Source organism: Rutidosis leptorrhynchoides, chromosome 1 (genome assembly GCF_046630445.1).
Source record: "Rutidosis leptorrhynchoides isolate AG116_Rl617_1_P2 chromosome 1, CSIRO_AGI_Rlap_v1, whole genome shotgun sequence".
NCBI classification, from domain to species: Eukaryota; Viridiplantae; Streptophyta; class Magnoliopsida; order Asterales; family Asteraceae; genus Rutidosis; species Rutidosis leptorrhynchoides.
Window position 1 is genome coordinate 30,780,013 of NC_092333.1, and position 25,139 is coordinate 30,805,151.

Here is a 25,139-nt window from a genome sequence, read left to right on the forward strand (position 1 = left end):
ATATCTTTGTACGCATATTTATTTGATTAAATAATATTGATAATAATAATAATGATAAAAATAATAAAATGATAGTTTCAATAAAAATATTAATTTTTAGTAATAAAAATAATTTTAGTAATAACATCAACTGATAACAATTATAATAATCGTTTTAATAATAATATTAAAATTAATAATAATTCAGTTGACCATATCTTTTAATCCGTTCATCGAACCCACACGATTTCTAAATGAAAAGTTATTAATTTTTCTTTAGCTTTTCAACGACATGCATATCATATACCCTTTCTCAGTAGCATATGTATCAAATTCGTGATTTATCATAAACTATTTAACGACGAAACTAAGCATACAAACATGCATAATCATATATACTCGAGCACTAGTCAGGGATACACTATTAATATATAAAAGATAAGATATGAATGCTCACGTATCAATATTGTGATTCAATATTGCAGGAAAGTACGTAGACGCAACGAAAATGATAAACGTTAGGTTGACCTCACGAGCAATACCCTCGAACAATATCCATAACCTCCATAGCTATAACCCATAATTTCCTTAGCTCTATCCCGTTTGAAAACTTATTTTGAAATCGTCTGAATATAACTCCGTCATAGTATTTTATGTATACTAATAATATCTTGAAATAATACTAAGTAAATATATATATGTAATTCGATTGAGAGAGTTTAGAGAAATATATTTTCAAGTTTCTATGAAATAATAAAACCTATTGAATTCTATTTATAATAGATTTTTGAATTATTAAAGTGAATTATTAAAGTATGAATTATTAAAGTGAATTATTAAAGTATGAATTATTAAAGTAAATTATTAAAGTATGAATTATTAAATTGAATTATTAAAGTATGAATTATTAAAGTGAATTATTAAAGTATGAATTATTAAAGTGAATTATTAAAGTGAATTATTAAATTGAATTATTAAAGTAAAAGTAAAGTAAAAGTAAAGTAAAAATAAAGTAAAAATAAAGTAAAGGTAAAGTTAAAGTATAGTAAAAGTATAAAACTATGTACGTATAATACGCGTATAAATATATTTAATATTAATTTAAATTGTTATATCATAAAACACTTTAGAAAAGTAGAATTATATATATTCATAATAGGTTTCAAGTTTTTAAATTACAGTCTGTTGGTGAAGCATGAGATAAAGTCCAAAGGTTTAATAAACGTATGAAATCATCTTAATGAAAAATGTCGAGTTACTTAACTTGTCGATATCCAACATCTAAGTTATTTACACTCCACATTCTTACTTATAGATCACTTTACCATTTTCCGAATATTGTCAAAAAGAATAGATTTCTTAAATCACAGTGGACCTCATAACATTGGCCCGTAATCATATCATAATGTATCTGATAATTCAATCATTTGATATTATCTCTTAATTCTGTCGATAAATATATCGAAACAAATACGTTCATGTAAAGTATCATATATATCAAATACTTTGTTAATGTTTTCAGTTATTATATATTATATATACATATCTATATACACATAATTGTTCGTGAATCGTCGAACACGGTCAAAGGGTAATTGATTACATGAATGTAGTTCCAAACTTTTTGAGATTCAACATTACAAATTTTGCTTATCATGTCAGAAACATATAAAGGTTAGGTTTAAATTTGGTCGGAAATTTCCGGGTCGTCACAGTACCTACCCGTTAAAGAAATTTCGTCCCGAAATTTGATCGAGGTCGTCATGGCTAACTTTAAAAATGTTTTCATGACGAATATGAGTTGATAAATAGAGTTTTATCATCATTGAGTAATATAGATAAAACAATTTGATTACGCGAAGAGTATAAGTGAAGCTATCGCAAGAGAGTAAAATGAGTAAACGTATATTCGTTTTAACCGATGACGTAGTTATGATTGATTTCCGGAATTCATGGAATTTAAAGAAAATCTTTGCAATAAGATTTGGTTCTTTGGCGATTAAGGAAATCAGGATCTTATTTAATTAAATGCGATAATTTGTCTCGATTTCTCTGTCTGATATTTTACTATAAATCCTCCCCTTCGTTTCTTTATTTCCACAGCTCACACCTTCTAGTCTTTCTCCCCAATTCATACTTTAAAGCATTCGTTAATATGCTTCATCCAGTATTGATTCTTGATATACTCTTAACTTTCATATCTGTCATTCTTCTTTTTCATCTACCACCGGAGGAAGTTATTTTCTTCTACCATTACCTTGGGGTTATTGTGTTTTTTATTCTCCCGTGTCTTTATATTGCTATACGCATTGATATACAAGGTTTGTAATTTCGGGGTTGTTATCGGGCTTTATATTCTCCATTATATTTCGGAGCTTCATGCTTTCGTTTTCTCTTCCCGACCTTAAGTCAAGCGGATAATGGTCCAGAATTTGTAGATATGAATTTTTGGATGAACATAGTTAATGTTCCAAGAAGAAAATCGTAATGGCACGATCTTGATTTGGTAAATTACCAGAATATCCTAAAATATAGAGCTATCAAGATGATATGTTCTTAATATGTTTGGAAATTGGGTAGAATGTAAGAGTCGTGTAAATAGTACATGATGACGGTATGTTATGTGAATCATCACGTTCCATTAGAAACTCAGTATGACTTACTGTAATATAATCACATTGATCAAGTGTCATTATATTATACTAACTCATGCTTCAGTTCCCAATACTACTTCAAAAACATTTCTATTTTAAATTCGAATTTTTTTTTTCTTCAGAATTTAGAAACTAACACAGTTTCTTTTTATGTTGTAACGAAGATATTGCGAATAGATAGAAGATTTTGGATAAGAATAGTTGTGAAAATATCTTCAGGAATATCGAAGATATTTATAATAAAAGATACGATAATATCTTAGAATTCTTAACATAGATGGATGATGAAGAAGATTTGTCTGTGAAGGTTTAGAATAAGAAATAAGGTGTTTGCTAACTATTTCAGTAGACACTGAATCATTTGGATCCTTTGAAGGCAGGTTTAGTCTTTGTGATTTGTCCACAGCCTCCTTCATGGTCTGCTCAATCCGTTTTCCAGTTTCAAACCTTCTCTTTTTCTCAGCTTTACCACCATACTATTCTTTATCATCAAACTTTTGACTGTTAAAGTCATTTACAGTTTTTGCTGCTTCATCAGCATTTTTCCAATTTCGGAGAACTAGTCTATAGTTTGGGATGTTTTTCAGAAAATTCACATTCGAAGTATGTAAGTCTAGAAGATAGACACATATAATTGTTGGCGTAGACATGCTGCGAGATTTCAAAATACTGATTGCTAATTTCCGATGATTCGTATGGCAATTCTCGTTACAAGATGCAGATGAGTAAATGATGGGGTTTTGATAAATATAAAGATTTTTCGAAAAGTCAAAGATCAATGAAGTTATTAATAAGTTTACTGTTAATGTGGCGAGATATGAAAGGTTCCCCGGTAATATTGATGAAGAGGTAATCATTATAATAAGGCTTATTCGATTGAACAATTGAAGTTGGTTTGCTGGAGCTGTGACAAAACCGTCTATTTTTAGAAGGGATTGAAAAGTTATTTTAGCTAGTAAATGCCAAAAGGTATTACATGGATACATGTTAAATTATGACTTTAGTTTCAAGAGTTTTTCAGGTACGTAACTGTGGATAACATGTGGTTGGATCATCATCTCGATTGTTCATTATTTGAAGTGTCTTCAGGTATTTCGAAGGGCTTGAACACAGATTATAATCGTTAATATACATACGATGTTCTAACACAGTTTTGAAGTTAAAGTATAGCTTTGAAAGATGTAAGAATCTAAGAGTGATGGTACCGGTTATAACTTGAATTGAATTCGGCGATTTCAAAATCAGAATATGTAATTAGATTTTTGAATGAGTATGGTTGTTTTGATTTCTATAAAAGAATGTATATTGTTGTGAAAGTAGGGAGTATAATGGATGATTTGCTGAATCAGATTCAAAGAATGTAACATATTAATTGTGAATTTATATATCTCTCGGGTATTACCTACCCGTTAAAAAAAATTATCACAATTAATATTTTGTACAAAAGAATTTTATTACAGTCTTTATGGAAATATATGTGTATATTTCTTCAGATGTAATATTGATTTAATGAGTTAATATTAAATTAAACTCACTTAATTTATGGTTAAGGCTAGGATAGATAATTTCTAAACTTTAGAAATTACATAATCGTCATAGAATGTTTTCCCAATGAAGTTATGAATCAATACTTCATCGTTGTGGTATTCCTTAGTATCTACAGGGCGTATGACGTCGATGCTCATGGGACAGATTGTGAAGTTGAGGTTTGTGATGCGGTTGTTGTTGGTGGTGGTAATGGTACTGTTGATGTTGTTGCTGGTGGTACTGGTTATGTTGTTGGTGCTGCTGCTGGTGTTTGTAACCTTTGCGCCATATTCTCCAAAGCCACTACCCGAACGCGAAGCTCGTTGACTTCTTCTATTACACCGGGGTGATTGTCGGTTTCGGACGAGCGGATAAATAAGATCTAGAATTTGGTGTAGTATATAATCATGACGAGATACTCTGGAAATGAGAGAGAAAATGGTGTTTCGAATAGGTTCGCCGGTAAGTGCTTCAGGGTCTTCGCCAAGAGGGCAATGTGGTGGATGGAAGGGATCACCTTCTTCTTGTCTCCAATGATTAAGGAGGCTACGAACCCATCCCCAATTCATCCAGAATAGATGATGACTAATTGGTTGATCCATTCCGGTCACACTGCTTTCGGAACTTGAGTGGGATTCCATTTCGGAATCCGAGGGACTTGAACTAATGACGAATTCCATTTCGTACGATTGAATAAAGAATTTTTCGATATGAAATGATTTTTCGGCTATCAGGTGGTATTCTAATTATATAGAGCAAAAGGTTTCGTAGATTACGGAGGAATTTACGGAATATGTCAGGCAAAGTTTACATTAACAGATACGCTAAGATATGAATTAGCAGATACGCTAAGATATGAATTTTGTCTATACACTATTCATGCAATCAATGCAATAAGATGTGTCTAGACTAAGAATGATAAGCAGATAATTTTCGACAAAAATGATGAGCAAAACTTTTGACATGCAGACACGGTCGAAGTCCAGACTCACTAATGCATCCTAACAACTATCAGTTAGACACACTAATGCAGACCTGGTTCGCTAAGACCACCGCTCTGATACCAACTGAAAGGACCCGTTCATATACATTATAAACGATTCACAATAGTTGATTACATCGCGAGGTATTTGACCTCTATATGATACGTTTTACAAACATTGCATTCGTTTTTAAAAGACAAACTTTCTTTACATCAAAAATTGACGGCATGCATACCATTTCATATTACATCCAACTATAATTGACTTAATATTAATCTTGATGAACTCAACGACTCGAATGCAACGTCTTTCAAAGTATGTCATGAATGACTCCAGGTAATATCCTTAAAATGAGCTAATGCACAGCGGAAGATTTCTTTAATACCTGAGAATAAACATGCTTAAAAGTGTCAACCAAAAGGTTGGTGAGTTCATAGGTTTATCATATCAATCATTTCAATATATTAATAGACCACAAGATTTTCGTTTATAAATATATGTACACTCGCAAGTGTATAAAAGTATTCTATAAGTTGTAGGCACCCGGTAACAAGCCTTAACATTCATGTTTTACCCTCTGAAGTACACCAGATCAGGTGTGTTTAATATAACCTCGAAGTACTAAAGCATCCCATAGTCAGGATGGGGTTTGTCAGGCCCAATAGATCTATCTTTAGGATTCGCGCCTACCGTACATAGACAAGTAGTTTAATGTTACCAAGCTAAGGGTATATTTCTGGTTTAAACCCACGTAGAATTAGTTTTAGTACTTGTGTCTATTTCGTAAAACATTTATAAAACAGCGCATGTATTCTCAGCCCAAAAATATATATTGCAAAAGCAATTAAAAAGGGAGCAAATGAAACTCACAATACTGTATTTCGTAGCAATTATGTATATGACGGCACTGAACAAGTGCAGGGTTTGTCTCGAATTCATGAACCTATATTAAGTATATATATATTTATATGTTGGTCAATATCTGTCTAACAATTTTGGTCAGGTCGTAGTGTATCACAATCCTAATGCTCGAGACCGACATGCAAAAGTCAACAAAAGTCAACTTGACCCAAAATGACTTCCAAAATCTATACATGTTTATTATATAACTTATATATAGTCATTTTATATATTTAAATATATTTATCAGATCTTATTATACTAAATAATACAAGTCATTTATTAATACATAAAAATTTATATTTAAATTCATATATGATAAAAATATACTTTTATATATCTCAAGTAATAAAATTTATAAAATTCACTTAATATCATAAAAATATAGTGGTATGTATTATTAATGTAATTATATTACGTGTGGTAAAAATATCTTTGTACGCATATTTATTTGATTAAATAATATTGATAATAATAATAATGATAAAAATAATAAAATGATAGTTTCAATAAAAATATTAATTTTTAGTAATAAAAATAATTTTAGTAATAACATCAACTGATAACAATTATAATAATCGTTTTAATAATAATATTAAAATTAATAATAATTCAGTTGACCATATCTTTTAATCCGTTCATCGAACCCACACGATTTCTAAATGAAAAGTTATTAATTTTTCTCTAGATTTTCAACGACATGCATATCATATACCCTTTCTCAGTAGCATATGTATCAAATTCGTGATTTATCATAAACTATTTAACGACGAAACTAAGCATACAAACATGCATAATCATATATACTCGAGCACTAGTCAGGGATACACTATTAATATATAAAAGATAAGATATGAATGCTCACATATCAATATTGTGATTCAATATTGCAGGAAAGTACGTAGACGCAACGAAAATGATAAACGTTAGGTTGACCTCACGAGCAATACCCTCGAACAATATCCATAACCTCCATAGCTATAACCCATAATTTCCTTAGCTCTATCCCGTTTGAAAACTTATTTTGAAATCGTCTGAATATAACTCCGTCATAGTATTTTATGTATACTAATAATATCTTGAAATAATACTAAGTAAATATATATATGTAATTCGATTGAGAGAGTTTAGAGAAATATATTTTCAAGTTTCTATGAAATAATAAAACCTATTGAATTCTATTTATAATAGATTTTTGAATTATTAAAGTGAATTATTAAAGTATGAATTATTAAAGTGAATTATTAAAGTATGAATTATTAAAGTAAATTATTAAAGTATGAATTATTAAATTGAATTATTAAAGTATGAATTATTAAAGTGAATTATTAAAGTATGAATTATTAAAGTGAATTATTAAAGTGAATTATTAAAGTGAATTATTAAAGTTAAAGTAAAGTAAAAGTAAAGTAAAAGTAAAGTAAAAATAAAGTAAAGGTAAAGTTAAAGTATAGTAAAAGTATAAAACTATGTACGTATAATACGCGTATAAATATATTTAATATTAATTTAAATCGTTATATCATAAAACATTTTAGAAAAGTAGAATTATATATATTCATAATAGGTTTCAAGTTTTTAAATTACAGTCTGTTGGTGAAGCATGAGATAAAGTCCAAAGGTTTAATAAACGTATGAAATCATCTTAATGAAAAATGTCGAGTTACTTAACTTGTCGATATCCAACATCTAAGTTATTTACACTCCACATTCTTACTTATAGATCACTTTACCATTTTCCGAATATTGTCAAAAAGAATAGATTTCTTAAATCACAGTGGACCTCATAACATTGGCCCGTAATCATATCATAATGTATCTGATAATTCAATCATTTGATATTATCTCTTAATTCTGTCGATAAATATATCGAAACAAATACGTTCATGTAAAGTATCATATATATCAAATACTTTGTTAATGTTTTCAGTTATTATATATTATATATACATATCTATATACACATAATTGTTCGTGAATCGTCGAACACGGTCAAAGGGTAATTGATTACATGAATGTAGTTCCAAACTTTTTGAGATTCAACATTACAAATTTTGCTTATCATGTCAGAAACATATAAAGGTTAGGTTTAAATTTGGTCGGAAATTTCCGGGTCGTCACACATATTTAATCAGAAACAACTGAATATGAGGCAGCGTAGGTAGATTGAATTATTGAATGATTACGACTTTGAGATTCGTTACCACCCGGGGAAGGCAAATGTGGTAGCTGATGCCTTGAGCAGGAAGGACAGAGAACCCATTCGAGTAAAATCTATGAATATAATGATTCATAATAACCTTACTACTCAAATAAAGGAGGCGCAACAAGGAGTTTTAAAAGAGGGAAATTTAAAGGATGAAATACCCAAAGGATCGGAGAAGCATCTTAATATTCGGGAAGTCGGAACCCGGTATAGGGCTGAAAGGATTTGGGTACCAAAATTTGGAGATATGAGAGAAATGGTACTTAGAGAAGCTCATAAAACCAGATACTCAATACATCCTGGAACGGGGAAGATGTACAAGGATCTCAAGAAACATTTTTGGTGGCCGGGTATGAAAGTCGATATTGCTAAATACGTAGGAGAATGTTTGACGTGTTCTAAGGTCAAAGCTGAGCATTAGAAACCATCAGGTCTACTTCAACAACCCGAAATCCCAGAATGGAAATGGGAAAACATTACCATGGATTTCATCACTAAATTGCCAAGGACTGCAAGTGGTTTTGATACTATTTGGGTAATAGTTGATCGTCTCACCAAATCAGCACACTTCCTGCCAATAAGAGAAGATGACAAGATGGAGAAGTTAGCAAGACTGTATTTGAAGGAAGTCGTCTCCACACATGGAATACCAATCTCTATTATCTCTGATAGGGATGGCAGATTTATTTCAAGATTCTGGCAGACATTACAGCAAGCATTAGGAACTCGTCTAGACATGAGTACTGCCTATCATCCACAAACTAATGGGTAGAGCGAAAGGACGATACAAACGCTTGAAGACATGCTACGAGCATGTGTTATTGATTTCGGAAACAGTTGGGATCGACATCTACCGTTAGCAGAATTTTCCTACAACAACAGCTACCATTCAAGCATTGAGATGGCGCCGTTTGAAGCACTTTATGGTAGAAAGTGCAGGTCTCCGATTTTTTGGAGTGAAGTGGGGGATAGACAGATTACGGGTCCGGAGATTATACAAGAAACTACCGAGAAGATCATCCAAATTCAACAACGATTGAAAACCGCCCAAAGTCGACAAAAGAGCTACGCTGACATTAAAAGAAAAGATATAGAATTTGAAATTGGAGAGATGGTCATGCTTAAAGTTGCACCTTGGAAAGGCGTTGTTCGATTTGGTAAAAGAGGGAAATTAAATCCAAGGTATATTGGACCATTCAAGATTATTGATCGTGTCGGACCAGTAGCTTACCGACTTGAGTTACCTCAACAACTCGCTGCTGTACATAACACTTTCCACGTCTCAAATTTGAAGAAATGTTTTGCTAAAGAAGATCTCACTATTCCGTTAGATGAAATCCAAATCAACGAAAAACTCCAATTCATCGAAGAACCCGTCGAAATAATGGATCGTGAGGTTAAAAGACTTAACCAAAACAAGATACCAATTGTTAAGGTTCGATGGAATGCTCGTAGAGGACCCGAGTTCACCTGGGAGCGTGAAGATCAGATGAAGAAGAAATACCCGCATCTATTTCCAGAAGATTCGTCAACACCTTCAACAGCTTAAAATTTCGGGACGAAATTTATTTAACGGGTAGGTACTGTAGTGACCCGAACTTTTCCATGTTTATATATATTAATTGAGATTGATATTTACATGATTAAATGTTTCCAACATGTTAAGCAATCAAACTTTTTAAGACTTGATTAATTGAAATATGTTTCATATAGACAATTGACCACCCAAGTTGATCGGTGATTCACGAACGTTAAAACTTGTAAAAACTATATGATGACATATATATGGATATATATATATAGTTAACATGATACTATGATAAGAAAACATATCATAAAGTATATTAACAATGAACTACATATGTAAAAACAAGACTACTAACTTAATGATTTTTAAACGAGACATATATGTAACGATTATCGTTGTAAAGACATTTAATGTATATATATCATATTAAGAGATATTCATGAATGATAATATCATGATAATATAATAATTTAAAATCTCATTTGATATTATAAACATTGGGTTAACAACATTTAACAAGATCGTTAACCTAAAGGTTTCAAAACAACACTTACATGTAACGACTAACGGTGACTTAACGACTCAGTTAAAATGTATATACATGTAGTGTTTTAATATGTATTTATACACTTTTGAAAGACTTCAATACACTTATCAAAATACTTCTACTTAACAAAAATGCTTACAATTACATCCTCGTTCAGTTTCATCAACAATTCTACTCGTATGCACCCGTATTCGTACTCGTACAATACACAGCTTTTAGATGTATGTACTATTGGTATATACACTCCAATGATCAGCTCTTAGCAGCCCATGTGAGTCACCTAACACATGTGGGAACCATCATTTGGCAACTAGCATGAAATATCTCATAAAATTACAAAAATATGAGTAATCATTCATGACTTATTTACATGAAAACAAAATTACATATCCTTTATATCTAATCCATACACCAACGACCAAAAACACCTACAAACACTTTCATTCTTCAATTTTATTCATCTAATTGATCTCTCTCAAGTTCTATCTTCAAGTTCTAAGTGTTCTTCATATATTCTACAAGTTCTAGTTACATAAAATCAAGAATACTTTCAAGTTTGCTAGCTCACTTCCAATCTTGTAAGGTGATCATCCAACCTCAAGAAATCTTTGTTTCTTACAGTAGGTTATCATTCTAATACAAGGTAATAATCATATTCAAACTTTGGTTCAATTTCTATAACTATAACAATCTTATTTCAAGTGATGATCTTACTTGAACTTGTTTTCGTGTCATGATTCTGCTTCAAGAACTTCGAGTCATCCAAGGATCCGTTGAAGCTAGATCCATTTTTCTCTTTTCCAGTAGGTTTATCCAAGGAAATTAAGGTAGTAATGATGTTCATAACATCATTCGATTCATACATATAAAGCTATCTTATTCGAAGGTTTAAACTTGTAATCACTAGAACATAGTTTAGTTAATTCTAAACTTGTTCGCAAACAAAAGTTAATCCTTCTAACTTGACTTTTAAAATCAACTAAACACATGTTCTATATCTATATGATATGCTAACTTAATGATTTAAAACCTGGAGACACGAAAAACACCGTAAAACCGGATTTACGCCGTTGTAGTAACACCGCGGGCTGTTTTGGGTTAGTTAATTAAAAACTATGATAAACTTTGATTTAAAAGTTGTTATTCTGAGAAAATGATTTTTATTATGAACATGAAACTATATCCAAAAATTATGGTTAAACTCAAAGTGGAAGTATGTTTTCTAAAATGGTCATCTAGACGTCGTTCTTTTGACTGAAATGACTACCTTTACAAAAACGACTTGTAACTTATTTTTCCGACTATAAACCTATACTTTTTCTGTTTAGATTCATAAAATAGAGTTCAATATGAAACCATAGCAATTTGATTCACTCAAAACGGATTTAAAATGAAGAAGTTATGGGTAAAACAAGATTGGATAATTTTTCTCATTTTAGCTACGTGAAAATTGGTAACAAATCTATTCCAACCATAACTTAATCAACTTGTATTGTATATTATGTAATCTTGAGATACCATAGACACGTATACAATGTTTCGACCTATCATGTCGACACATCTATATATATTTCGGAACAACCATAGACACTCTATATGTGAATGTTGGAGTTAGCTATACAGGGTTGAGGTTGATTCCAAAATATATATAGTTTGAGTTGTGATCAATACTGAGATACGTATACACTGGGTCGTGGATTGATTCAAGATAATATTTATCGATTTATTTCTGTACATCTAACTGTGGACAACTAGTTGTAGGTTACTAACGAGGACAGCTGACTTAATAAACTTAAAACATCAAAATATATTAAAAGTGTTGTAAATATATTTTGAACATACTTTGATATATATGTATATATTGTTATAGGTTCGTGAATCAAACAGTGGCCAAGTCTTACTTCCTGACGAAGTAAAAATCTGTGAAAGTGAGTTATAGTCCCACTTTTAAAATCTAATATTTTTGGGATGAGAATACATGCAGGTTTTATAAATGATTTACAAAATAGACACAAGTACGTGAAACTACATTCTATGGTTGAATTATCGAAATCGAATATGCCCCTTTTTATTAAGTCTGGTAATCTAAGAATTAGGGAACAGACACCCTAATTGACGCGAATCCTAAAGATAGATCTATTGGGCCTAACAAACCCCATCCAAAGTACCGGATGCTTTAGTACTTCGAAATTTATATCATATCCGAAGGGTGTCCCGGAATGATGGGGATATTCTTATATATGCATCTTGTTAATGTTGGTTACCAGGTGTTCACCATATGAATGATTTTTATCTCTATGTATGGGATGTGTATTGAAATATGAAATCTTGTGGTCTATTATTATGATTTGATATATATAGGTTATACCTATAACTCACCAACATTTTTGTTGACGTTTTAAGCATGTTTATTCTCAAGTGATTATTAAGAGCTTCCGCTGTCGCATACTTAAATAAGGACGAGATTTGCAGTCCATGCTTGTATGATATTGTGTAAAAACTGCATTCAAGAAACTTATTTTGTTGTAACATATTTGTATTGTAAACCATTATGTAATGGTCGTGTGTAAACAGGATATTTTAGATTATCATTATTTGATAATCTACGTAAAGCTTTTTAAACCTTTATTGATGAAATAAAGGTTATGGTTTGTTTTAAAATGAATGCAGCCTTTGAAAAACGTCTCATATAGAGGTCAAAACCTCGCAACGAAATCAATTAATATGGAACGTTTTTAATCAATAAGAACGGGACATTTCACAACCGGTACATGATGCCTTTTATTTTCCGTCAGGCTCTAAGGGTACTTTTTCAAAATAGTCCCATACATGAGAACGTTGTTGTCGACCCGTTGTAGATGAACTTGTATCTTCTTCGAGTGGTCCTTCATTCATAGGTTGATCTTGAACATTCTCTGACATGATTCTTCAAATACAATAAAGAAAAGACAATAAGTTACTCATTTATTAGTTAAAATACAGTGAATCCATAAAAATATATCTTATAAGTAGGAAAACTCAAAGCTTGTAACGTCACTACATTACTGATGAATATCTATCATTTTTTAAGAAAACACATTTGCTCCTAAGAAAACCACAAGAAGCTAGAAATATGTGTTTTTCAACTGCATATATATTTCAAAATACTTGGATACAAGGTTTTTTTGAAAGTACTAATAGTTGAAAAACACATATGTATTTCTACACTTGGTATGCATATGTGAATCTTTTAGCCTCTCAGGATATGTGTTTTTCAACTGCATATATACATCTGTTCATACATATTTCAAAATACTTGTATTTTATTTGATACTTTTAGATAATAGAAAGCAAAAGTATACTTCCTGACCCCAAAATGGCAAAAACACAGTAAGTTGTAACTTACCTTTGCTCCTAAAGTATATGCCTGGCAAACGGGTCAGGTTGGGTCGGTTTGGGTAACGGGTCAAAATGGTTTTGGGTCGAAATGGGTCATGGGTCAAACGGGTAAAAATTTTAAACAGGTCCAAACGGGTCAGGTTGGGTTGGTTTGGGTAACAGGTCAAATAGGTCATAAGTTAGCAGGTCAAACAGGTCAAATGGGTTAAACAAGTCAAATGGGTCAAACGGGTCAGGTCAGGTCGAGACCAATTTTTTTTTGTTTTTTTTGCTAGAAGTTTTTAAAATTCATGAAACAACTTTATTACTGCATTTAAAATTTTTTGAATTGAGGTTTACCAAATGCTACTTTATATTGTTATATATTTATGAAGCTTATTTAGAACAACTTTATCCTCATTGAGGTTTACCATCAGTATAAGCTTTAATGCTACTTTAAACAATCAAATATAATTAAAATAACCTAATATAGCATATTTCAAAAGAAGTAATCTGTTCTCACATGTTTCAAAAGAAGTCTAACAAAACATGTTTTAAAAGCAAAAATAGATATAAACAAACATAAAATCAAGTTTAATAGATAAATAACAAAAGATCGATGCTTCGATATCAACGAGATTGGATCAACGCTTCCATATCATGCTACTTTAAACAGTTCTGACCAATCTATAATGCTACTTCAAACAACCGGGATCAACGCTTCAATATCCTCAACTAGATCTTCTTCATCTACTTCGTCTTCATCTATAAATAATAGAAACGATTTGAATTAATAAATGAAGATTAATGGATAGAAAATTTTTAAATATATTAGTTTACTACCTTCAAAATCGAACTCGAACAACCAATCGCGAGTGCATAACAAAGCTTCAGCATTTTTCGACTTTAACGAACTTCTACATTTACTTATGATTTGACCGCCAATGCTAAAAGATGACTCGGAAGCAACAGTAGTGATTGGGATGCTCAATATGTCACGAGCCATAAGAACCAACTGTGGATACCTCCCTTGATTATTTCTCCAATAGTGTAAAATATCAATATCTTCGTCTCTGTCAAGTAAAGCCTCAGCTAAGTATTGCTCCAGTTGAGATTTTTCATTCTCTTGTTCGCTAAATCTACTTTGATATGAATCAAATCCATCCAAATCATCACCCTTACCGGCTTTTGAGCTTCTTCTTCCTAAATTCGAACCACGCACCATGTTAGAACACAACTCATACTCCTTATATAATCTCTTTAAACCGTTTACAACATTGTCCACTTTTTCTTTTAGGTCCATATCATGGATGCCAAGTTTATCATAACAATACTCCACGATCTTCACCTTATACCGTGGATCCAAGATAATCGCAAAAGACAATATCATACTATAATTCTCCCAATACTTTTCGAATTTCGATTTCATCTCAAAAGCCATCTCACTTATAATTGGATCAGGATTTGTCATCTCTTCTTGAATACGACGTTGAATTTTCCACACATTATGAAAATACAAGTTAGAGGTCGGATAATTACTCCCGGAAAACAATGTTGTGATGACGTAAAATGGTTCCAAGAACTCTTTGATTGCTTCAATTCTCGTCCACTCCTCTTGTGTTGGACATGTTTTGAAGTCCTTCTCTACTAGTTGCAACCGCTCATAAGCCCGACGATAGACTAACGCACAATCAAGCATTAAATATGTAGAATTCCATCTTGTAACTACGTCTTGACGCACATGTCTACCACACCGTAATGAAAGATGTTCAATGCATTCGGCAAACTTAAATTTTCTAGTCGCGCTTCCTCTAACATATTTAACCGAATCTCGAACTTTTTCAGTGGCACTCTGAATAACTTTCAATCCCGACTGAACAATCAGATTCAACACATGTGCTCCACAACGTATGTGCATGAAGTCACCGCCACAAACCAACCCGTCATTTAATGCCAAATGACCCTTCAATGAATCAATCAAACTAGTATTGTACGATGCGTTGTCCAACGTAATTGTGAAAACTTTTTTCTCAATACCCCACTCTTTTAAAAAGTTAACCATATTCTCTGCTAATAAGGTACCACTATGCGGAGGGGGTATAAATCGAAAATTCAACACCTTTTTCCTTAAAGTCCAACTTTCGTCCACATAATGAGCAGTCAACGACATGTAACCATCGGATGTAATTGAAGTCCACAAATCTGATGTAAAACATATTCTACTAGCTATGCCCTCCAACTTGCGTTTAAGAATCGCTTTTTCCCTCTCAAAAATCTTCAGAACATCATCCTTTGCTGTGTTTCTTGTTATCGTCTTTGTATCCGGATGTAAAAATCTATGTAAATCTCGTGTTGCCTCGTGTTCAACATACCGAAATGGATAGCCATGTTTAATAATTGAAATTGCCACTTTTTCTCTGTAGACCGATTGATCTAAACGTATACGCTTTTGTAGTGGACCAGAATCATCCAGCTTAAAACATTTAGAAATATGACGTTTCATATTAGTAGTTCCATGCTCGGTCTTAAACAACAACCCACAACCGGTACATGATGCCTTTTGTTTTCCGTCAGGCTCTAAGGGTACTTTTTCAAAATAGTCCCATACATGAGAACGTTGTTGTCGACCCGTTGTAGATGAACTTGTATCTTCTTCGAGTGATCCTTCATTCATAGGTTGATCTTGAACATTCTCTGACATGATTCTTCAAATACAATAAAGAAAAGACAATAAGTTACTCATTTATTAGTTAAAATACAGTGAATCCATAAAAATATATCTTATAAGTAGGAAAACTCAAAGCTTGTAACGTCACTACATTACTGATGAATATCTATCATTTTTTAAGAAAACACATTTGCTCCTAAGAAAACCACAAGAAGCTAGAAATATGTGTTTTTCAACTGCATATATATTTCAAAATACTTGGATACAAGGTTTTTTTGAAAGTACTAATAGTTGAAAAACACATATGTATTTCTACACTTGGTATGCATATGTGAATCTTTTAGCCTCTCAGGATATGTGTTTTTCAACTGCATATATACATCTGTTCATACATATTTCAAAATACTTGTATTTTATTTGATACTTTTAGATAATAGAAAGCAAAAGTATACTTCCTGACCCCAAAATGGCAAAAACACAGTAAGTTGTAACTTACCTTTGCTCCTAAAGTATATTTCCTGACCCCAAAATGGCAAAATTTGTAAAATTAATTATACTTACCAACCCCCAAAATGGTATCTTTAAATCATAGTATGTAAATTTGTAAAATTAGAGCCGATAACAGTAGTAGATAAAAGTACAAACAGCATAATTTGTAAAATTAGAGCTATAAAGTACAAACAGTAGGATGAAAAATCGAGATAAACCCTAACATAGTTTCAAGATTAAAACCCTACCTAGCGAGAAATTGTAGAAGATCAGCAGATTCGGATGAAAAAACCCTTCGATCAACACTTGGATAATCAATTTTTCATAGATTCTTCTTACATATTCATGAATCGGCTTGGGATTTTTTGATTTTGGGAAAGCAATACTCCGTAAATCCAAGAGGTGACAAACCAACCGGAACTCACTAGTAAAACCAATAGGTTAAAGTAGAAACCCAATTGACCTACTGATGGCTGGCGTATTTTTTTTCTTAAGCCCATTAAACCTATTATGACTTTAATTTGAAAAAGAAGGAAACCCAATAGGTAAAAATATAAGGCCCAATATACCTAATAAACCCAATATGAGTTTGGATTGCCAGGCCTACTAAAAAGTAAGGAAACAACATGATGTAACAACTGTATACGATTCAAACCAAACATTACAAGACAAAAGTATATTATAAAGAGTATATGTGAAGTCAAATATGATGTTGATTGTTGATTGAGTAAAAAGATGGTCACTCATCTCACTTCTTGAAAAAGAAAATACATAAAATAAAAATATTACAATACTAATTACTATATATATATATATATATATATATATATATATATATATATATATATATATATATATATATATATATATATATATTGGTAGGATCAAGAGGGAAGTAACCAATCGGGGAGAAGCGGGGGAAAGCAAAAAAAAAAAAAATTCGTTTTTTGAAAAAACGTTGTTCACGAACATTATAGATTGGATGAAAATAAGAACATTTAGAAAAGACACTTCGTGATGAATATTATTATTTTGGCGGGAAAACGCTCGAAGAAGTAACATATAATAATTATCGTGTTTTTCGAGCGTATGTTGAGGTTTTAGACATTAGGGTTTAGATACTAGGGTTTAGATATTAGGGTTTATAGGGTTTAGATATTAGGGTTTAGAAATTTAGGGTTTAGAGTTTAGATTTAGGGGTTTAGATTTAGGATTTAGATTGAGTTTTTAACACTAACGGTTTAGAGTTTAGGGTTTAGGGTTTGGTATTTTGGGTTTATGGAATAAACCCAAAACACCAAACCCTAAACCCTAAACTCTAAATCGGGCTAAATTTTACTTCACAAAACATGGAAAAAAAAAACGTTAACATTCTTCACGAACAATATTATCTTGAATGTTATTTTTGTCGATCGTTTTCCCGCCAAAATAATAACATTCATCACGAAGTGTCTTTTCTAAATGTTCTTATTTTCATCCAATCTATAATGTTTGTGAACAAAGTTTTTTCAAAAAACTAAATTTTTTTTTTTTTGCTTCCCCCGATTGGTTACTTCCCCATTGATCATGCCCCTATATATATATATATATATATATATATATATATATATATATATATATATATATATATATATAACAAGATGTTATTTTAATAACTCAATTAATTCTTATACATATTAATAAAATCAATCTGCCATCTCTTGATAACTTGAAAATGAAAATCTAATTTACTTATATGTTCGTAAAAACAAGAATTAACGTTTCGAGTGATGTTCACCATAGATGATAAACAAACTTGTTATAACAAAGTTGTGTTTAATTACTTTTTAATTAAATAATTCAATACTTAAAGTCGAATTATAAGCATTTAATGCATGTGTTCGAAATCTCTCAATGATAGCGGAGGTACGTATATATTTATGGGGTTATGGGGTCAAATGACCCCATTCAAAGTTATTTTATTAGTAGCTTATTGAAGCTTATGGAAGCTTGAGCTTATAATTTTAATAAGCTCTAAGTTATAAGCTTCATTTGGTAGTCAAAAAAAGTAGAGCTTATGAAAATCATATGCTCTGAAAAAAGAAGCTACTTGTAGTAGCTTATGAAAAAAAGTAGAGCTTATGAACTAAAAAATAAGCTCCAGCTAGTTTACCAAACATTTATAAAAAATAATAAGCTCCAGCTACCAGCTTCAAAACAAGCTCCAGCTCCAGCTCCTGCTCATAAGCTCCAGCTCTAGCTATAAGCTCCAGCTACTTTCGTCCAAACACACCCTAAGTATAAGTTGACCCCATTCACCGACTCCCTTCCTACAAAATTTTTACTACGTTCTTTAACAGAAGGCCCATTTTACTAATTACTAATTACTAATTCACCCTTAAAGCACAATTGAAACATATCTATTAAGTTCCCTTATTTTTCTTTTCTTTAAGAAAATGACAACTAATTATACGGGGGTTAAAGTATTTTAAAAACTGATCGTACCTTATTTAAATGTTAAGTTTAATTTAATTAATCTAATCTAATGTACAAAAGATTTATGTGCAAATGCCTTTAATAAATTATATTAAATTTAGATATACTTTAATGTTAAGTTTCTTTTATGTAAACGATTTTTTTTAAGTTCACACAAATTGAAAAATAAATATTAGACATTTACCATAATTAAATTGAAAAAATCAACAAACTTTCTTTGCAAAAAAAGGCACTGAAACCATCTATTTATTTGTTTATGGAAAAGATAAGGCTTAAAAATGAAGTTGGATGACATAAAAACAGTGGCGGAGCTAGGGAGAGGACAGGGGATGCTCAGCCTCCTCCAATGAGCCTAATTGCAATGAAAAATTAATAGGTTATGATTAATTTGTTTTCTTAAGCCTCCCTCAATTGAAGCCCAAATAATATTTAATCAAAATACATAGACAACTTAATTATCCATTATTTGTATGGGCCAGTCAATTTACCCAACAAAGTGTATACTTTTCTAAAATTATTAAATACTAGACTAAATGCTATGTGATGAAGTCTAACGCAAATACGCAAATAAGCAGTTCCGTAAATTAAGCTAGTAACTAACAATAAATAAGATACAACATCTTCTCAATTTTATTTAGTTTACATCTTTTCACTTATTTGAGTTATTTGTTTGCTACTATATATTGAAAGGGGCATTGCTGATATTTTTTTACTACGGATGAGATAATTGATGTTTTTGCTTCTCAAAAACGTCGACATGTCCAACTTATACTACAGAAGGTACAATTTCTTTAATATACTATATTTTACCATATGTTTATTAATATTTAACTAATTTCTACTTTGTAACTATTATTATTGACAGGTTACTTCGTGAAAATTATGGCTTAGCGTGAGCAAAATTTGTTTAGTTTTTGCATATTGTTTTTGACATCACTTATGTATTTGGTTTAACTTGTACGTTTTTCTTTATATATAAAATGGTTATCGTTGTTTACTTACTTCAATATGACAATATGACACTTTATTATTGTGGTTATAATCTAATTTTCGAGTAAGCCACCCTTATTCTCAAATCCTGGCTCCGCCCCTGCATAAAAATGTATGGTGAACCATTCGAAATTGAATTACTTGTTCAACCATTAAATACTTCCATTTTGCTTTAATATCTTCCTTAAATTATAACTTGAACCGATATCAAACTACTACGTCGTATATTATTTCATTTATACATGTACAAAGTCAGTACGATAATTTGTCATCATTCATAATGTTAATTCAAAGTAATCATTCATGACTAAGTTCAATCACAACCTTTAGATCGCTAACTTTTGAATCATTTTTGTGCTTTATCATTTAATTTCATCAAACACAAATTAAGCCTAAATACTTTAATTTTTGTTTAAATTACATAAATATCTACAATGCATTTCGCTATTGTAATTCCGCAGTAACTCAAAAAACAATATCAATCATCGTAACACTTGCATACAAAAACGAGTCCAAATTGAAGAAATTCAATGAAAATAGACTTGACATACAAGAAATTTGACTACTTAATATTCATTAGATCTTTTGTTTTATAGTAAGAACATGGAGCCAACTACATTTGTTGTTTCATACTGTAACGACCCGACTTTTTCGACTTATAGCTGTGCTTGTTACTTTCACGAAACTGCGTATTTGTGCGTACTGTGTTAGTATATTTTGGGATTTTATTTCATGTTGATTACTTTCGTTTATATTTTAGAACGTGTTATTAAGTACGTAGTTACTTAACTTGATCCTCGAATGCTTTTATGACCATTAATGTCACTTGACGTTTAGAACGAGCTATGTATTTTGGTACACGTTTAACTTTTGTCATAATTGGAATATTATGACTACGTAATACTAATTGTTATTTTCTAATGACAATTACTTGGCTTATTGGTTACTTAATTACGCTTAGTAATTTACTTATGCTCACTAGTTAGTCTTAGTGGACTTTCTACCTTATTGGACTTAAGCTCACCCTACTCTAGCTAATGGACTCTTAAGTTAGCCCAATTTTAATAAGTTTATGACCCATTAAGATGTAGGACAAAAACCCATTAATATGAGCCAACATAGTAGCATTTTTGTTAACCATTACCACACATGTTGCATGGGATCCCAACAATAAGCACCACCTTTAGACCACTACTAAGCAAAAAGCAAAAGTTGTCCCCCTTTTATCCCCCCCAAACCTACGGCCACCACCACCCTCCACCACTATATATATCAAGCTTATTTCACCCATTTCACACTTGATCTCATTCACATTTTACACACACTTGCTCTCTAATTCTCTCTCTAGTCTTTCTCACACTAAAAATTGTAAGTTTTTAATTTTCTTCTTCTTCTTCTTTTCTTCTTCTACACGACATCATCATCATCATAAGATCAAGCTTTTTAGCTTTTTGATCTTGTTATATCTTGAAGATTCAAACTTTGACTTGAATCTTTCAAGAACATGAAAGATTCAAGCTTTCTATCTTTGAATCTTCATTACTTTTGTTGGATCTAAGTTTTCTAGCTTATGATCTCTTTATTTTGTTAAAAAGATCAAAACTTGTGTTTATGATCTTCATGAAACTTGAAGATCTAGCCTTTTGCTTTAAAGATCTTCAAGAATAGGGATGACAAAATGACCCGCACCCGATGGGGAAACCCGAAACCTGACATTTATGGGCCGGGTTCGGGCCGGGTTTGCAGGTCCATGGGTCGGGTATGGGAATGGTTTTAAAATTTTATCCGGGTTTGAGTTCGGGGACGGTTTTAGATACAAACCCGATTACCCGGCCCGTATACCCGAATAAAAACCCGAATCCATATACCTGACCCGTTTAAATTTCAATATTAGATAATTTACTTATATAGAACACTGTATTTGTGTGTCAAAGGGGATAGTTCAAATGAAATATGTGTGTCAACAACATGAGTGTCAATGTACACCTGATTTCTTCTTTTATCGTGTACAAAACAACACTGTATATGTTGAGTTTTGTATATATATGCATGTTATACTTTTCTGTATATGTATGTACGATGTATGCTATAGCTTTTCTAAGTTTTGTGTATATATACGTATGTTATAACTTTTCTATACACCTTCTTTATATGTATGTATGTTATAAATTTTTTAACATTTGTATATATACATATATCTATATCTATATAATATAATATTATTTTATAACATATCTATATCGATATTTATTATAATGGAGACTCGAATACTCATGAGGAAATTTGTTAACCCGATATTAATCAAACGGGGACCCGAATAACCGTGGAGAAACCCGAAACCTGATAGTTAGTAAGTAAATGGGGCCCCGCCGGGTATGGGACCGGGTTTGAGATTGAGTTTCTTAATCGGGTTTGGGACTAAGATTACCTATACCCTGCCCAAACCCTGCCTGATGCCATCCCTATTCAAGAACATAAAAGATTCAAGCTTTCTAGCTTTGAATCTTCATTACTTTGATGGATCTAAGCTTTATAGCTTAAGATCACTTTGTTTTTGCTAAAAGATCAAAACTTGTGTTTATGATCTTCATGAAACTTGATGATCTAGCTTCTTGCACTAAAGATCTTCAAGAACATAAAAGATTCAAGCTTTCTAGCTTTAAAATCTCATAATTATTTGTTAAAGGATCCAAGCTCTCTAGCTTAGGGTTCCATCACTTTGATTGATCAAATTTATGTCTTGCTTGTTTGATTGAATCAAAGTTTGTAGCTTTAATCTTGAATAGAACTTGTATTTGTGTTAAGACTAAGAACATGATGTAACCTTGGTTCATCATCCATCTAAAACTCTTAAGTGAGTTATATTACTTCTTAGTCTTGACATTATGTGTTGATGGTTGAAACTTGGTCAAAGTGATGCCAAAACATCAAAGAGTTGTACACTTGAAGCTTACACACATCAAGGATGAGAACCGTGATGAGCATCAAGCACCAAGAAACCCACCGGAGCATTTTTTTTTCTATTTTTCGGGGTCTGATCAGACTCCTGGGACTTCTGGAAAATTGATTTTTAGATAGTTCGGTTCGATTAGATGACTTTTCATTTAAGACTGGCCTAAATCTGATATATGGTTTAGGATTTATAGCCTTCCGAAAATCACTACGCCTTTGTAACTGTCATACCCCGTTCTAATCCATCTGGATGAAGTCACCAACATCTGGTCCCATTGCGATGATCGACTCCAAATGATGTCTTTTAAAATGAGCAAATGCACAGCGGATGATTTCTTTCATACCTGAGAATAAACATGTTTTCAAGTGTCAACCAAAAGGTTGGTGAGTTCATAGGTTTATCATAAAATAATAAAATTCATCATTTTAATAGACCATGAGATTTAAATCCTGCATGGTACAAATGGGCCCGAATCCTATACCCACCTGTAATGTACATGCGATATCTTTTAAATACAGTACACCTTTCTCATGTACGAAATCATCTTTCATAAATCTTAGTAACCGTACACATATCTTGTGCACAAAAATAACATACACATAACCTGTGTATAAAATCATTCTCTCGATACATAACATTCACTTTTCATTGCTTTCATAGCTTGGCTTGGTAACCGACCTTAACATATAATGCGCATAAATAATATCCCCAAAACAGAACATCTCGTCTGTATAATAATCATATAAACTTCGAAGTACTAAACACCACGCCCACTAGCCCTTCCGTCTAGTGAACATTCTGGGTGGGGGTGTTAAACCCGGTAGCTACCTTTAGGATTCGAGTGAATTAGGGCCATACCCGATTCTAATTCTTAGGTTACCAAGCAATAATAATCAGGGAAAAAATATTCATATCAATTGGTGGCAATTATCACGTCCACATAATTCATTCGAGGAATGTTTTGCTTGTGTCTATCTCGTCAAACATTTATAAAAGCATTTCATGTATTCGCAGTTCAAAAATGTATTTCAAAAGCATTTAATAAAGCAGTTGTAAAAATAGCGCATGTATTCTCAGTCCCAAGAATGTAAAGAGTAAAAGGGAGCAAATGAACTCACCATACGATATTTTGTAGTAAAAATATGCATACGACGATACTGAACAATGCAGGGTTGGCCTTGGATTCACGAACCTATGTCATTTATATATATACTAGTGAAATGACCCGTGAAACCACGGGTTTATTTTAACGAAACAGTTTAACAATAAGTTTTATATATTTATTGAACTTAAATACTAAATTCATTTAGTTTAATGAACATATGAACCCCGGATTCTGACTTAGATTATCGTTGTTTTTACAAACATATTGATATACTTAACTTGGTCGGAATAAATGAACTACATTCATTCTTCTATGACCTTCTTTCAATTTTTATCACAATTACTATTTTTTTTGTCATAATAGCCTACATTACAACATTTGATTGAGACATGTATTTCGTATACATATGTAACGTAATTAATCCCGTAAAGAGAACTCATATTTAAAAAAATAAAAATAAAATAATAATAATAATAATATAATAAAGTTTGCTCTAAAATTGAGTATTTACATTTTTAATAATAATTATTAGTAATAAGAAATGCCAGTAATAATTTATTTAAGTTAGTTACTATAAGTACAATTTTATTTATTATAAAATATTTATGATTTATGACATCATCTAAGTGGCCTAGATTTTTTTCTTTTTATTTTTGATTTTTTAAAAAAAAATTAGCCTAATAATGACATCATCATTATAGGATTTTAATAGAAACTATAGATATTAACACATATAATGGTAATCGAACAAATTTATATATTATTAGTGATTTAATTG

General features: G+C 31.4%; 2 protein-coding genes across 2 annotated transcripts in view; both read right to left on the reverse strand.

The window, feature by feature from the left end:
- LOC139854631 (uncharacterized) overlaps positions 1-25,139 on the reverse strand; it is a 221,381-nt gene that overhangs the window by 179,054 nt on the left and 17,188 nt on the right. The window lies entirely within an intron of this gene.
- LOC139858388 (zinc finger BED domain-containing protein DAYSLEEPER-like) lies at positions 14,372-14,985 on the reverse strand. Its single transcript, XM_071847245.1, has 2 exons — positions 14,525-14,985; positions 14,372-14,446 (listed from the first exon to the last, which is right to left on the reverse strand). Exons 1-2 carry the CDS (start codon positions 14,982-14,984, stop codon positions 14,382-14,384), a joined length of 525 nt encoding a protein of 174 aa, XP_071703346.1. The 5' UTR covers position 14,985; the 3' UTR covers positions 14,372-14,381.

Excerpts from the sequence above, each read along its gene's own strand:
- LOC139858388 (XM_071847245.1), bottom strand. The coding sequence starts at position 14,984 with ATGGACCTAAAAGAAAAAGTGGACAATGTTGTAAACGGTTTAAAGAGA. Across the intron at positions 14,447-14,524 it reads GTTCGAGTTCGATTTTGAAG|ATGAAGACGAAGTAGATGAA; the intron begins GTAGTAAACTAA and ends TATTATTTATAG.